This window comes from Lynx canadensis, chromosome E1, assembly GCF_007474595.2.
Source record: "Lynx canadensis isolate LIC74 chromosome E1, mLynCan4.pri.v2, whole genome shotgun sequence".
Lineage (NCBI taxonomy): Eukaryota > Metazoa > Chordata > Mammalia > Carnivora > Felidae > Lynx > Lynx canadensis.
Window position 1 is genome coordinate 19,578,849 of NC_044316.2, and position 14,234 is coordinate 19,593,082.

The following is a 14,234-nucleotide window of genomic DNA, read 5'->3' on the forward strand; positions in this document are numbered from 1 at the left end:
TTTAAGATTTTTAAAAATATTTGTTTGTTTGTTTATTTATTTATTTATTTATTTATTTCCTGAGAGCGCACCAGCAGGGGAGGGGCAGAGAGAGAGAGAGGGAGACGGAGAATCCCAAGTAGGCTCAGAGCTGACAGCGCAGAGCCAGAAGCGGGGTTGGAACCCATGGACTCCAAGACCATGACCTTAGCTGAAATCCAGTGGGTCGCTTAACTGATTGAGCCTCCCAGGCGCCCCTTGAATTTCCACTTTTATTTATTTTTAACATTTATTCATTTTTGAGGGACAGAGAGAGCAGAGCGTGAGCGGGGGAGGGGCAGAGACATAGGGAGACACAGAATCCCAAGCAGGCTCCAGGGTCTGAGCTGTCAGCACAGAACCCGATGTGGGGCTCGAACACACCAACACAGAGATCATGACCAGAGAGGAAATCAGACGTTTAACCCACTGAGCCACCCAGGCGCCCTTGAATTTCCACTTTTTACAAGGGGCTAGCCTAGGGCATCAAAAGTCTACAGTTTTAATTCTGTCACCGACGGACTTTAGTCAACTCACGTCCTCATCCGTGAAACTGGGCGGGAGAAGCCCCGCTAGTCTGAAATCCCTTGGTAAAACCAATCCCGCCTCCTTCAGTTTCGTCCGAGAAGTATTTTGGCCCTCTCTGCTTACCGTCCGCACAGCCTCTAGAAGCAATCCTAAGCTCCGCCCCATGCGCTCCAGACGGCGCGAAAACCCAATTGACAAGAATTCCCTCCGAAGCCCGCGGGTCGGGTCTGCGTTCGGCCTGCTTTCCCGGCCGGGGTCGCGGTCCCGGGCGCTTAGCCTGGGGGCGCCTGTGTCGAGGGCCCCCTGCGCTCACCGGCCGCGCCCCGGGGTCCTCGCTGCCCGCGCTTTCTTACCGCCCCTTCCCGCGTTCGACTCGGCTGAGCTGGGCCCAGCCTCCGCTACCGCTCCGGGCGGGTGGGCGCGGGGGGAGTCCGGGACGGACCCCACAGCCCGGCTGCTGCCTCTTCGGGGGCCGGCCGCCTCCATGGCCTTTAGGCTGGCGGGGCCCGGCCGCTCAACGCCCTAGGAGCCGGCATTCCGGGAAGCAGGGAGCATGGTGGGGGTCCTGGCCATGGCGGCGGCGGCTGCTCCCCCTCCGGTGAAGGACTACGAGATTGAGGTGAGCTAGAGAATCTCCGTCTGTAGGAGGTGGGTGAAAGGTGATCCCAACTTTGGATCCGGGAGGGGAGAGGAGGGACCTGGTGAGGCCCCATAGCAGTGACATTGTGTGCAACAATTGCTGGAGTGTGTCGTTTCCTAAAGTCGTGATAGGTACTGACAAACATCGAGATTGTGAGATGATTGCGGGGCCAGGAAAGTCAGGATTTAAAAGATACCTCGACCGGTCCCCAGGTCCTGAGATGTTGGTGGAACTTGATGTTTTGGACTTGTGAAATGTCGCAGAGGATCCCAGGATCAAGTCTGGGTTCATGGTAAGGAATCAGAACTTTAGCGTTGGAAAGAATCTTTAAGTTCCAGTAGTGTATCCATTTACCTATTGGAGGATGACTGCTTAGATTGCCATTACGGGAGTCAAAGTAATTTTTTAAAAAAATCGGTTTCTCATGGTTCCAGAGCTTAAGATAACTGCAGTTAGGAGTCCCAGCGTGGAATGCTGTTATTCTTACGTATTCACCAAATTTCAGTGAAATGCAGTAAGCAGTCGTTATATAGATACTCTAATGCCATGAAGTATTGGAGTAGCATCTCAAGCTAGCGTTCTGAAATAGGCACACTGGTGTCCTTGAAGTGCGCCAAGATGTATGCTTATTTAACTAGGACTCTCCCTTATTTTTTGGAATTGAATAACTTTTGTCTACTTGCTGGTAGCTGTTACGCTGATATTTGTCTGCTAAATCAAGGGAGTTGCTCAGCTTTCTCCGATGTGAAGAAGGACTTTTGGTACTTGAATGAGACAGTTCTTGATTTTTGTGTGGTCGGTTTATCAACCTTTTCATTACAGTTTCTGCTTTTGGTGCCCTGCTTAGCCTATTTCATAGCAATGATACTTATTGTTTAGTATTGCAAGGGTGAGGGCCTTGTACACATTATTTTGCTTAATATCAACCTTGTGCTGAGGTATCATTGCCTGTATAATTAGAAAGTTAAAAGTAATATGCTTAAGGTCCCATGCTAGTAGATACCAGAGCCAGCACTTGAACTTAGATCTGCCTGACTCCAGAGCCTATGGCATAGTGCCTTTGATACGATCTCATGGTAATATACTAATACTGATAACTCATTAGCATTTTCTCCTAATGCATTTACCATCTCATTTTAACATACAAAATTTTCATCTGTAATTTATTTTGCCTCGTAGTCATCCAAATGGTTAGAAATTTGTCCCAATACCATTTATTAAGTACTTCTTTGCTCACTAGCTTGAATACTACTGTTCTCGTGTACCAAGTTCTTTTTTTTTTTTTTTATTTTTTTTTTTATTTTTGGGACAGAGAGAGACAGAGCGTGAATGGGGGAGGGTCAGAGAGAGAGGGAGACACAGAATCGGAAACAGGCTCCAGGCTCCGAGCCATCCGCCCAGAGCCTGACTCGGGGCTCGAACTCACGGACCGCGAGATCGTGACCTGGCTGAAGTCGGACGCTTAACCGACTGCGCCACCCAGGCGCCCCCAAGTTCTTAAATATATACTTATTTCTTTTTCTGGTTTTCTTTTTTATTTAAAAAAAAATAAAAAAAGATTTTTCTAAGTTTATTTTTGAGAGATAGAATTCTAGTGGGGAAGGGGCAGAGACAGAGGGAGACAGAATCTGAAGCAGATCCAGGCTCTGAGCTGTCAGCACAGAGCCCGACTCTGGGCCCAAACTTACAAAGTGAGCGATTATAACTTGAGCCAAAGTCAGACGCTTAATCGACTGAGCCACCCAGGTGCCCCTAAAAAATTTTTATAAATTTTTTGAGAGAGAGCGCGCGAGTAGGGGAGGGGCAGAGAGAGGGAGACACAGAATCGGAAGCAGGCTCCAGGCTCTGAGCTGTCAGCACAGAGCCTGTCTTGGGGCTTGAACTCACAAACCATGAGATCATGACCTGAGCCGATATCGGACGGTCAACCGACTGAGCCACCCAGGTGCCTCTCTTCTTCTTCTTCCTCTTTTTTTTTTTTTTTTTAATGTTTATTTACTTATTTTGAGACAGAGAAAGAGCAGGCTCAAGGAGGGGAGGGGCAGAGAGGGAGGGGGAGAGAGAGAGAATCCCAAGCAGGCTCCACACTGTCAGCGCAGAGCCTGGTGTGGGACTCGGCCACACAGACCAAGAGATCCTGACTTGAGCCAAAATCAGGAGTCAGATGCTTAACCGATTGAGCCGCCCAGGCTCCCCCCTGCCTTTATTTTCTGTCTTTCTTTCTTTCTTTCTTTCTTTCTTTCTTTCTTTCTTTCTTTTTTTTTTTTTTTAGTAATCTCTACACCAAATGTGGGGCTCAAGCTCACAACCCCAAGAGCAAAAGTTGCATGCTCCACTGACTGAACCAGCCAGGTGCCCCTAGCTTTTAATGCTTTCAATGATGATAGCTTTGTGATACCTTTTTTTTCCCCCTTAATGTTAATTTATTTTTGAGAGAGAGAGAGAGCACAAGCAGGGGAGGAGCAGAGAGAGAAGGAGACACAGAATTCGAAGCAGGATCTAGGCTCTGAGCTGTTGGCACAGAGCCTGATGTGGGGCTGGAACCCATGAAGTGTGAGATCAACCGACTGAGCCATCCAGGCGCCCCTGCTTTATGATACCTTTTAATTTTCTAGAAGTATAATTCCCCATTCATTACTTAATTTTTTAAGATTTTATTTGATAAATTAATTTGTTTTTAATGTTTATTTTTGCAAGGGGGGTGGGGAGGGACAGAGAGAGAGAGGAAGACACAGAATCTGAAGCAGGCTCCAGGCTCTGAGCTGTCAGCACAGAGCCCAATGCAAGGCTCGAATCCACAAACAGTGAGATCATGACCTGAACCCAAGTTGGATGCTTAACTGACTAAGCCACCCAGATGCCCCAAGATTTTTTTTTAAGTTTATTTATTTATTTTTTATTTTTTAATTTTTTTAACGTTTATTTATTTTTGAGACAGAGAGAGACAGAGCATGAACGGGGGAGGGGCAGAGAGAGAGGGAGACACAGAATCTGAAACAGGCTCCAGGCTCTGAGCTGTCAGCACAGAGCCTTGACGCGGGGCTCGAACTCACGGACCGCGAGATCATGACTTGAGCCGAAGTCGGACATTTAACCGACTGAGCCACCCAGGTGCCCCTTGTTTATTTTTTGAGAGTGTGTGTGCATGGGCGGTCCCTCCCTCTCTCTCTCTCTCTCTCTCAAAAGTAAGTAAGTAAGTAAGTAAATAAATAAATAAATAAATAAATCACATTAAAACATTGGAAAATTTTATTTGTGGTAAGTGTCCTTCGAAATTTTTACTTGATTAGTGAATTTTGGGATGCTAGGTTTGTTCACTGTGTGCGTGTTTCTTAGAGATAGGATAATTTGTTTTTAACTAAAAAAATGAAAAGGGAATGGAGTTAATATTTGTAGAGGTTCTACCATGCAGACTTCATATATTTTCATGTATGGTGTTCATTACAAATTTTGTGGGGTAGGTGCTAGTATTCAAAGGTTGTAAACAGAGACCAATAGAAATTAACACATTTGTACATAAGTATAGTGGCCTTGAAACTTTTTTTTCAAGTATAATATATATAAAGTAAAATACACAAATTATAAGTGTATGACTTGTGATGTAACATTGAGATTTGAATGTAGGTTTAATTTTAAAGCTCTTTTTGCTTTAAAACATTTTTTTGTTTATTTATTTTTTTTTTTAATTTTTTTTTTCAACGTTTATTTATTTTTGGGACAGAGAGAGACAGAGCATGAACGGGGGAGGGGCAGAGAGAGAGGGAGACACAGAATCGGAAACAGGTTCCAGGCTCTGAGCCATCAGCCCAGAGCCTGACGCGGGGCTCGAACTCCCGGACCGCGAGATCGTGACCTGGCTGAAGTCGGACGCTTAACCGACTGCGCCACCCAGGCGCCCCTGTTTGTTTATTTTTGAGAGACAGAGGGAGAGAATGGGAATGGGGGAGGGGCAGAGAGAGAGGGAGACACAGAATCTGAAACAGGCTCCTGGCTCGGAGCTGTCACCTCCCGAACCGTGAGATCATGACCTGAGCTCAAGTCATTTGCTTAACTGACTGAGGCACTCAGACACCCCTCTTTTTTCTAGTATATATCATGTTTGTTACCTAAGGGAGCCTTCCTTTTTTTATCCAATTAGGTAAAATATTAGATCCATGTTTAAAATTTATGTTTTGTATTATCTTGCTTGACGTAAGTGCTTTCTTTTTCTTTTAAATTGATAGGCGTGCAAAAAGCGAAGGAAAGATGATGACAGATCTTCCTGCAAAACAATTACAAAATATTTATCACCAACAGGGAAGACTGGAGACAGTGTGTTCTCTCCACCCAAATCCAGTAATATTCTGAATTATTTTAGAAAGACGTCCCCCACAAATGAGAAGATACAATCAGCAAAAGAGTGCAAGATAAAATCATTGCCACCGTTGCCTGCTGACAGTGGCAAAGACTGTAAAACACCATTGGGAGTGTTCTCACATATAGAGTTCAAGAAGAGAGGAAAGAGAGTTAATTTATCTCATCGACTAAATAATATTAAAGCTGAAAATGAATCTCCAATTGAAATTAACAGTGACGATAGCAAAGAAGACTCCGGTCTAAATAATGATTTTGTGGAAAGTAGTACTTCTGTTTCACTCTGCAAGAAACGTATAGAGGTACTTGCAGAAAGTATTCAAGATATCAAAAAACAGTCAAGCACTAGGACCTCCATAAAAAGCTCCAAGAGAGTAAATCCTAAGCAAGGAATCACAAAAAATGATTGCAAAAAAATGAGGAAAAGGAAGCACAGAGATATAATAGATCTGTCTGAAAGCTTACCATTGGCAGAAGAAATAAGTCTCCTTCAAAAAGATGGTAAAGACAGGAAGGAGAGAGTGCCTTCCCTAGCTGATGAGATGGACAGTCCTGCAGACTGTGCAGACTCTAGGGGTGATATAGCTAAACCAGCCTGCTTAAAGGATAGGACAATAACTGTCTCCTACGAGGAATTTTTGAAAAGTCACAAGGAAAATAAAGTAGACCTACCAGACTCTACAGTGGCGATTTGTATTCCTTCTGAAACTGTTGAAGATATAATCAAAAGCGGTAGTGTGAGTGACCCAGAAACCTGTGACACTTCCCAACACATACGCTCCAAGACAGTTACCGTTCTTGCACAGGTTCATCCTATTCCCCCCAAAAAGACCCGGAAAATACCCTCAATTTTCTTGAAACAAAAGCAGTTGGAAACAGAAAATAGCCTGTCGGATCCTGAGAATGAACAGACTGTTCAGAAAAGAAAATCGAACGTTGTCATACAGGAGGAAGAATTAGAGTTGGCAGTGCTGGAAGCTGGAAGTTCCGAAGCCTCAAAGCCGAAATGCACTCTAGAAGAAAGACAACAGTTTATGAAAGCGTTTAGGCAGCCAGCATCGGATGCGCTTAAAAATGGAGTGCGAAAGTCTTCCGATAAGCAGAAAGAGCTCAATGAAAAATCTTTGAATGATGAAGGAAGAGACGGTAATTCTAAAAAAATCATGGACAATGCTGATATTCAAATGATTTCAAATTATGGCAATTCACAGTCACATACTGACAAAGGAACTTTTCCTAAAGAGAAAAGTAAAAAGCTGAAGAAAAAGGGCAAGAAGATGTTAGATACTGGTGCTACTCCAGGTGAAAGTAGACAGGGAAGTACTCAAAAGAAAGGAACAACTTTTTCCTTTAAGGGTAAACAGAGTCAAAATAGGCTTAGAAGGAGTTTAAGACAAAAGAAAACGGAAGTTTTCAAAAACACATTATTTAGCAGTGAAAATCTTGTTGGGGAAGACCCTCTAAAGATTTCCTCTCCGTATAACAAGAAGTCTTCAAGAAAAACCAGCGTACCCATTAATGATAAGGTCATACATTGTAAAACCGAAACCGAAGACAGTCTGGAAAATGTTTCCACACCCAGGTCAAGCAGAAGATCTGTAAGAACCAGCAGCACCCCTACCACAATGGTCATTAGAAGTACTGATTCTGAAGATGATAGTCCAATAAAGGCTTCCACTCCAAAAGCAGCCACCTTACCAGAGAAGCATAGCTTATATACGGCAGAATTAATAACAGTCTCTTCTGACTCAGAGAGCCCTATTAGGTAAAGTTTTGTTTCTATTCTGAAGTTCTAAGTGTTCTCCATATATTAGTTGGGAAGGAAAATGCTTGAAGCATTGGAGAGTATCATTTTTTTCTAGAATACCTGGTTTATAAGGCACAGTTTCAAAAATGCTTATTTTTCACATTTAATTTAAGGTCAGGCATGATTTCAGAAGAATTATAGATATATTTTATTTATTTTTTTAATGTTTGTTTTTAAGGGGGAGAGGGGCGGAGTGGAGCGGGGGTGGGGAGACATAGGATCCCAAGCAGGTCTGCCCTGACAGCAGAGAGCCCCATGTGGGTCTCAAACTCACAAACCATGAAATGATGACGTGAGCTGAAGTCAGAAGCTTAACTCACTGAGCCACCCAGGTGCCTCCTAGATGTATTTTAGATGAGTTCTAACTTTTACTCATCATAGTTGCTAATCTCTGAATTCTCTGCATCTAATAAACATGAGATTAAAAATAAGTCAGAGCTTTATTTCTTGGGAAACTGAGCCATATCGTATGAGGTATATACTTGCATGCTGGTTTTGGTCAATGAAAGAGTGATCTTAAGAGGTAATTTTACGATTTCTAAAAGGAAACATTTTATATTTTTTAAGAGTTTGAGTTTGGCTTACTTTTGATCAGTAGTTTGAAACTAATGTAGGGGGTATTTTTGTTTTTAAGAACTGTCCAGAAATTGAAGCCCTAGGTGGTTCTTTTCTATATTTAATTAAAACTCTTACGCATAATCATAAAACGCTTCTGAATATCTTTTTTATTCCCAGAATGAAATTCACCAGAATTAGTACTCCCAAAAAATCTAAGAAGAAATCTAAAAAAAGATGTGAAAAATATGAAGCAACTGATGGAGATTTTACTTCTCAGACTAGAAAGGTAATTGGAATATTCGGGTATTCCATTTCCTAAAACAACAGCTACTATTAGAAGTAACGTGCCAAAAGAATATTCACATATTTTATAGATTGGTTATATTAACTATAGCATATGTTATTACTCACTATTTTTCTGTTTCTCTAGTTAGTTTTTTAAGTGGTCAACATATCTTATTGTGAGATGAAAGCAATTGATAAGGACAGTATAATTTGCTTAGAAAAACTTTTCTTGGTAAGAGTTACATGTTAGTCATTTTCCTTAAGGCTGCTTATAGGTATGATTCAATTTTTGGTTTATTTCTATAGATCAGAGGCTAAAAAGTAGAGTCTGTAACTCTGGGACAGGTCCAAAAACCCTTGTACTATTGATATTTTGGGCTGGATAATTCATTTGTTATAGGGGACTCGTGCATTGTAGGATGTTTAGCAATAACTTAGGCCTCTACCCATGACATATGAGTCGCTGTCCAGCTCCCCTGGTTATGACAACTAAAAATGTCTCCACACATTGGAAATATCCCTGGGAAGGAAAAAAAAGAATCGCACGTCACCCCCCCCCCCCCTGGTTGAAAACCTTTACCCTAAAGGGAAAGGTAGGATATATAAGAATAATTCAGCTGCTTTTAAAAATAATCTGCGTATCCACACCTTGAGAGAATTGGATTCTCTCCAGGGTGTAGGCACAGGTATGTGTGGGTTCACAATGCCCATAAGGTGATTCTGATATAGTCCTTAGGTGAATGGCACTGCTACAGAAAGTTGTTATCTCTTTCATTGTTATTTAACAGCTGTCATTTTTTTTGACTGCTTATCACATTCCAGGCACTATGCTTAGTACTCATCATTAATGTCATAAAGTAAATATTTATCCCTGTTTTGAAGGACAGTGGAGCCAAAGGAGGTGAGAACATTTTTCAGAGTGGATGAAGTGACGTGCAGTGGAAGCCAAGCTGGGTAGCTGGGACTAGAGGCTGACAAACAGGGAGAAAGTAGGGTGCCATCAGCAATGAAGTTCCTGGTGTTGTCAGGGGTAACCAAGTAAGGCTGGGAGGATGGGTGGATATGACTGTTTTTGAGGTGATAGGATTATTGATGGTTTTAACTTTATTTTTCTGTTTTCTGTATAAACATGAACTTTAAAAAATTATTTTAGTTTTTTTAATAGCAAGAGAGCACGAGCAGGGGAGAGGGGTGGAGGGAGAATCTTAAACAGACATGACACCACGTTCAGCTCAGAGCCTGGACACGAGGCTCGATCCCATGACCACAAGATCATGGCCTGAGCCAAAATCAAGAGTCAGACACTTAACCGACTGATTCCCCCCAGGCAGCCCTATAAACATGAACCTTTAAGAACTTTTATCAGGAAAGAAAAAAAAAACTATTAAAAAAAAAAAAAACTAATTTCAAGTAACGGCAGAATTACTTGCCAAAATGTGTATGTGTATGCTTTTTTCACATTCACTAAAACATATCTTTTTGTGTAACAGTTTATTTTAGTAATTGAGTTATCCATTTAAATTTAGGTGGATTATTTTGAATACGAACTTAATAAGGTTCATCAGCCTGCCAAAAATTTTGCTAGCAGAACAACAGAAATCTATCACTCTACTATACAGAAGATTCTACTATAGAAGAAGATTCTACTATACAGAATCTTTGTTTTCCTAACCTTCTTACATATATTTTGAATATCCATGCCTATGCTTTTCAATAGTTTTTTAAAAACATTTTGAAGGTTTTAAAAAAAAGCAAACATTTGTTTAAAAACAGAAGTATATAAAATTAAAAGTGAAAAGTTATTATCTACTCTCTAGGGGTAACACACTTAAAAAAATTTTTTTTAACATTTATTTTTGAGAGAGAGGGAGAGACAGAAACAGCGTGAGCAGGGGAGGGGCAGAGGGAGAGGGAGACAGAGAATCCAAAGCAGGCTCCCTGCCGCCAGCACAGAGTCTGCCGCAGGGCTCCAACCCACGAACTGTGAGATCATGACCTGAGTGGAAGTCGGACGCTCAGCCGACTGAGCCACCCAGGCTCCTCAAAGGGTAACCCACTTTAATAGTTACATTAAAACTATTAATGCCCTTCTAGACTTTTTCCTATGATTATATAGGTATATGTGACTTTTAAAAGGGATCATATAATGTAAACTGTTGTGCACCTTGCTTGTTGGATGTCTTTAAACATAAAAACCCGTAGAACTCAATGTGGAAAGCACATTGTCTGGAAGGTAATATTTAAATGCACAGGATCACTTCGTACATCAATGGCAAAGTCAGGCCTAAAGGCCAGACTTCTTATCTAGTGCTCTTTTCCATACTTAATGCCTTTTCAGCCTCTCTCTAGTGGATTCACCCTAAAGGTGACTAAAGTCAAACAGATGCCATGAAGATGGTGGGGAAATAACCAACAATTCTAATCCATACAGACATCTAATATAGACATCTCTCTGGGTGTTTTTCATGAACGTAATTATATTTATCTGAATAAATTTCTAGTTAAAAATAAAGGTAGACACATTACATTAAACATGTTAATTACACTAGACACACTAATTTCCTTGGTAAGATTTAAGTAACTATTTCTTTGTCTTTTTTAATACGATTTATGATTATAGTTTTATATATGTTTAATGGATTTTACTATTTATTAATTAAATGTTTGAGAGCGAGTGAGTGAGCTGGGGAGGGGCAGAGAGAGGGGGAGAGAGAAAATCCCAAGTAGGCCCCATGCTGTCAGCGTGGGGCCTGACATGGGGCTCCATCTCACAAACCATGAGATCATGACCTGAGCCGCAATCAACAGTCGGATGCCTAACCAACTGAGCCACCCAGGCACCCCTGGGTTTTATTTTTTACAACAGTTTTAGGTTCACAGCATAACTGAGTGGAAGATACAGAGATTTCCCATATACTCCCTGTACCCACACATGCATAGCCTCCCATATTATCAATACCAGAATAGTACATTTTTTAACAATTGATGAACCTGCATTGACAGATCATTATCACCCAGAGTCCCGAGTTTACATTAAGGTTCACTCTTGGTGTTATACATTCTGTGAGTTTAGATAAATGTATAATGACATGTATCCATCATTCTAGTATCATACATATAGTGTCGTATCACTGGCTTAAAAATCCTCTATGCTCTGCCTGTTCATCCCTCCTTCCCCACCTAACTCCTGGCAACCACTAACCTTTCTACTGTTTCCAAAGTTTTGCCTTTTATAATTTCTTTCTATTATTAAATATAAAATGTTTGCCACTGATCTAAGTTTTTCAAATTTTTGTTTAGGCAAGCAGTGCTTCAAAAAGTGTATCAAAAGCAAAACAATTGATTGAAAAAGCAAAAGCTTTACACATTAGTAGGTCAAAAACTACTGAAGAAATAGTGACGCCCTTAAGACGTTCATGTAGACATCAGACGCTTGCTGAAAGGAAGGAATTGTCAGAAACAGCAGTAAGTATTAGAAATATTTATCGGTGTGAGTTCTGTCCTATTCTGCTGCTTGGAGAAGGAGGAGGAAGCCATATAAAGTTATAGGTAGAATTGTAAGATACCCCTGAGGTTGTGAAAAGAATATCATTTGCATTTCTGTTTTAAAAGCTCTTGGCTCCTTTTGCAAAAGCATACAGTCTGCATCCTCATCATGTCATTTGAGATCCTTCATAGGCTGAATTAGCTCTTCCCTTTCCTCCTTCCTCATATACACACTTTTTACTCTAGTCACACTGAATTATTCCTTTCTCCCCAAATGGTGCAACTTTTATTTCCACTTTGTAGTCTCAGCTTGAAATGCATATACCAAATACTCTTTGCTACCTGAGGAATTCCTACTCATACATTAAGTCCTGCTGAATGCTACCCTCTTTTCTTATGTATGTATGTATGTATGTATGTATGTTTATTTTTGAGAGAGTGCAAGTGGGGAAGGGGCAAAGGTGGGGGGTGTGGGGACAGAGGAGTTGAAGCAGGCTCTGCGCTGACAGCAGTGAGCACGATGCACGGCTTGAACTCAAGAACCATGAGTTCGTGACCTGAGCCGAAAGTCCAATGCTCAGCTGACTGAGCCACCCAGGCACCCCTGCCTCCTCTTTTTTAAAACCAGCTTTATTATAGAGATATAAGTCACATACTTATATCTTATTATAGAGATATAATTCACTGTTTAAAGTGCCCAGTTCACTGGCTTTTAATATATTTACAGAGTTGTGATTCCATCGCCACAATTTTAGAATATTTCATTACCCCAGAAAGAACTCCTATTTCCCTTAGCTATCACTTCCCAGTCTCCCCTCCCTCAGCTCCAGGCAACCATTAATCTACTTTTCTGTTTGTATAGATTTGCCTATTCTGGACATTTCATATAAATGGTATCATATAACATATGGCCTTTTGTGCCTGGTTTCTTTCACTCATAGTGTTTTTGGTGTTCATCCATATTGTAGCATCAATATTTCATTTATTTTTTATTGCCAAATAATACCACTTTGTATGGCTATACCACATTTTTTTAACCCTTTCATCAGTTGACGGACATTTGGATTGTTTCCACTTTTTGATTATTAGGAATAATGGTACGAACATTCTGATACTTCCTCTTGAAAGCTTTGTTGGTGCCTTCAAGACAAGTAGTTTCCTTCCCAAAATGTACTTAACTTCTGTGGGTTTTTTTGTATTTTAGTCAATGTTGCTCTCAACCTACCGTGTTATGATTGAACTAGCTCTCCCTCTGTCCCCTAAACCCTGGTACAACCTTGAAGCCAACTCTTGTTGCATTTGTCTGTGTATGCTGTATTGCCTGACACATGGTAGATGCTTAGTAAATGTGTACTGACCACCTGAAAGCATATCAGACTTTATCTAATACATTTATAGGATGTATAGCTCTCAAAGAGTAGAGCTAGAACTTGTATAGCTCAGTGATACTGACTCTTTTGTCTGGAGTAAAGTCTTTTGGTTGCTTCTTTAAAAAAGAAAACCCATGGTAATAATAAGTCCACCCTTTGATATGTAAACTTGAATGGTATAGCACAGGCTATTGTCATTTACGACATATAGCGTGTGTTTTCTGTATCAATCAGGTAGTGTCTGATGAAGAGATGGATGGAGCTGCTAATGTAATTCTCTTACCTCTGGCTTCTAGCACTGTAATCCTTTTGAAATTTAAAACCTCAGTTGTCTGACATATTGTAAAAATGTTTTTCTTATTCTGTCTTAGGACTCTGTAATAATAATAGATTCAGATATTACTTCTTTAAAGCAACCTGAGAAAAATCAGAAGAATCTTCAGTGTCTGAATGATGTGCTAGGAAAAAAACTTAACAAGAATCCTAAAAATGTACCAGGTAATGAGATCTGATAATGTTTGTGACGAATATTAGAATGCTTTGGAGGAATTATATTGCTCTCATTTTAATTTAATTTCTTGTCTTCTAAAATATGAACGTTCAATTATATTACATATATCTATTTTAAGAAGTTAAGTTATAATGTAGTGAAGAGTTTTATAAAGGTAATTGTGTGTATTCAAGTTATTGCATTTCTTTCTATTTAGCTGCAGTTAAGGTAGAGATTCCCAAACCTGATAATCAAAATCTTCTGAATAAATTAAAAATTTTCTTTAAAAAAAAAAATTTTTTTTTAATGTTTATTTTTTTTGAGACAGAGAGAACCAGCATGAGCAGGGGAGGGGCAGAGAGAGAGGGAGACACAGAATTGGAAGCAGGCTCCAGGCTCTGAGCTGTCAGCACAGAGCCCAACGCGGGGCTCGAACTCCTGAGCTGTGAGATCATGACCTGAGCAGAAGTCAGCTGCTCAACTGACTGAGCCACCTAGGCGCCCCAAATTAAAAATTTTCTTAAATCTTTAGGTCCTTCCCTAGGCATATTGACTAAGAATGTCTGGAGGGGGATTGTGGGAATCTGTAGTTTAAAAAAACATTCCCAGGAGATTCTGATAATGCTATTGGGAGACCAGATGATTATATAGAAAATTTTTTAATTAAAAAGTTAGTTTTAAAAAAAAGTTAGTTTTGTT

At 40.6% G+C, this 14,234-nt stretch overlaps 1 protein-coding gene across 1 annotated transcript in view; it reads left to right on the forward strand.

Annotated features, from left to right (window-relative positions):
- The first annotated feature begins 838 nt into the window (after positions 1-838).
- ATAD5 (ATPase family AAA domain containing 5) overlaps positions 839-14,234 on the forward strand; it is a 46,161-nt gene continuing 32,765 nt past the window's right edge. Inside the window, exons 1-5 of the mRNA XM_030296400.1 lie at positions 839-1,165; positions 5,410-7,304; positions 8,082-8,190; positions 11,490-11,654; positions 13,417-13,543. Coding sequence (XP_030152260.1) covers positions 1,100-1,165; positions 5,410-7,304; positions 8,082-8,190; positions 11,490-11,654; positions 13,417-13,543 — 2,362 coding nt within the window. The 5' untranslated portion in view covers positions 839-1,099. The remainder of the gene's footprint in view (positions 1,166-5,409; positions 7,305-8,081; positions 8,191-11,489; positions 11,655-13,416; positions 13,544-14,234) is intronic.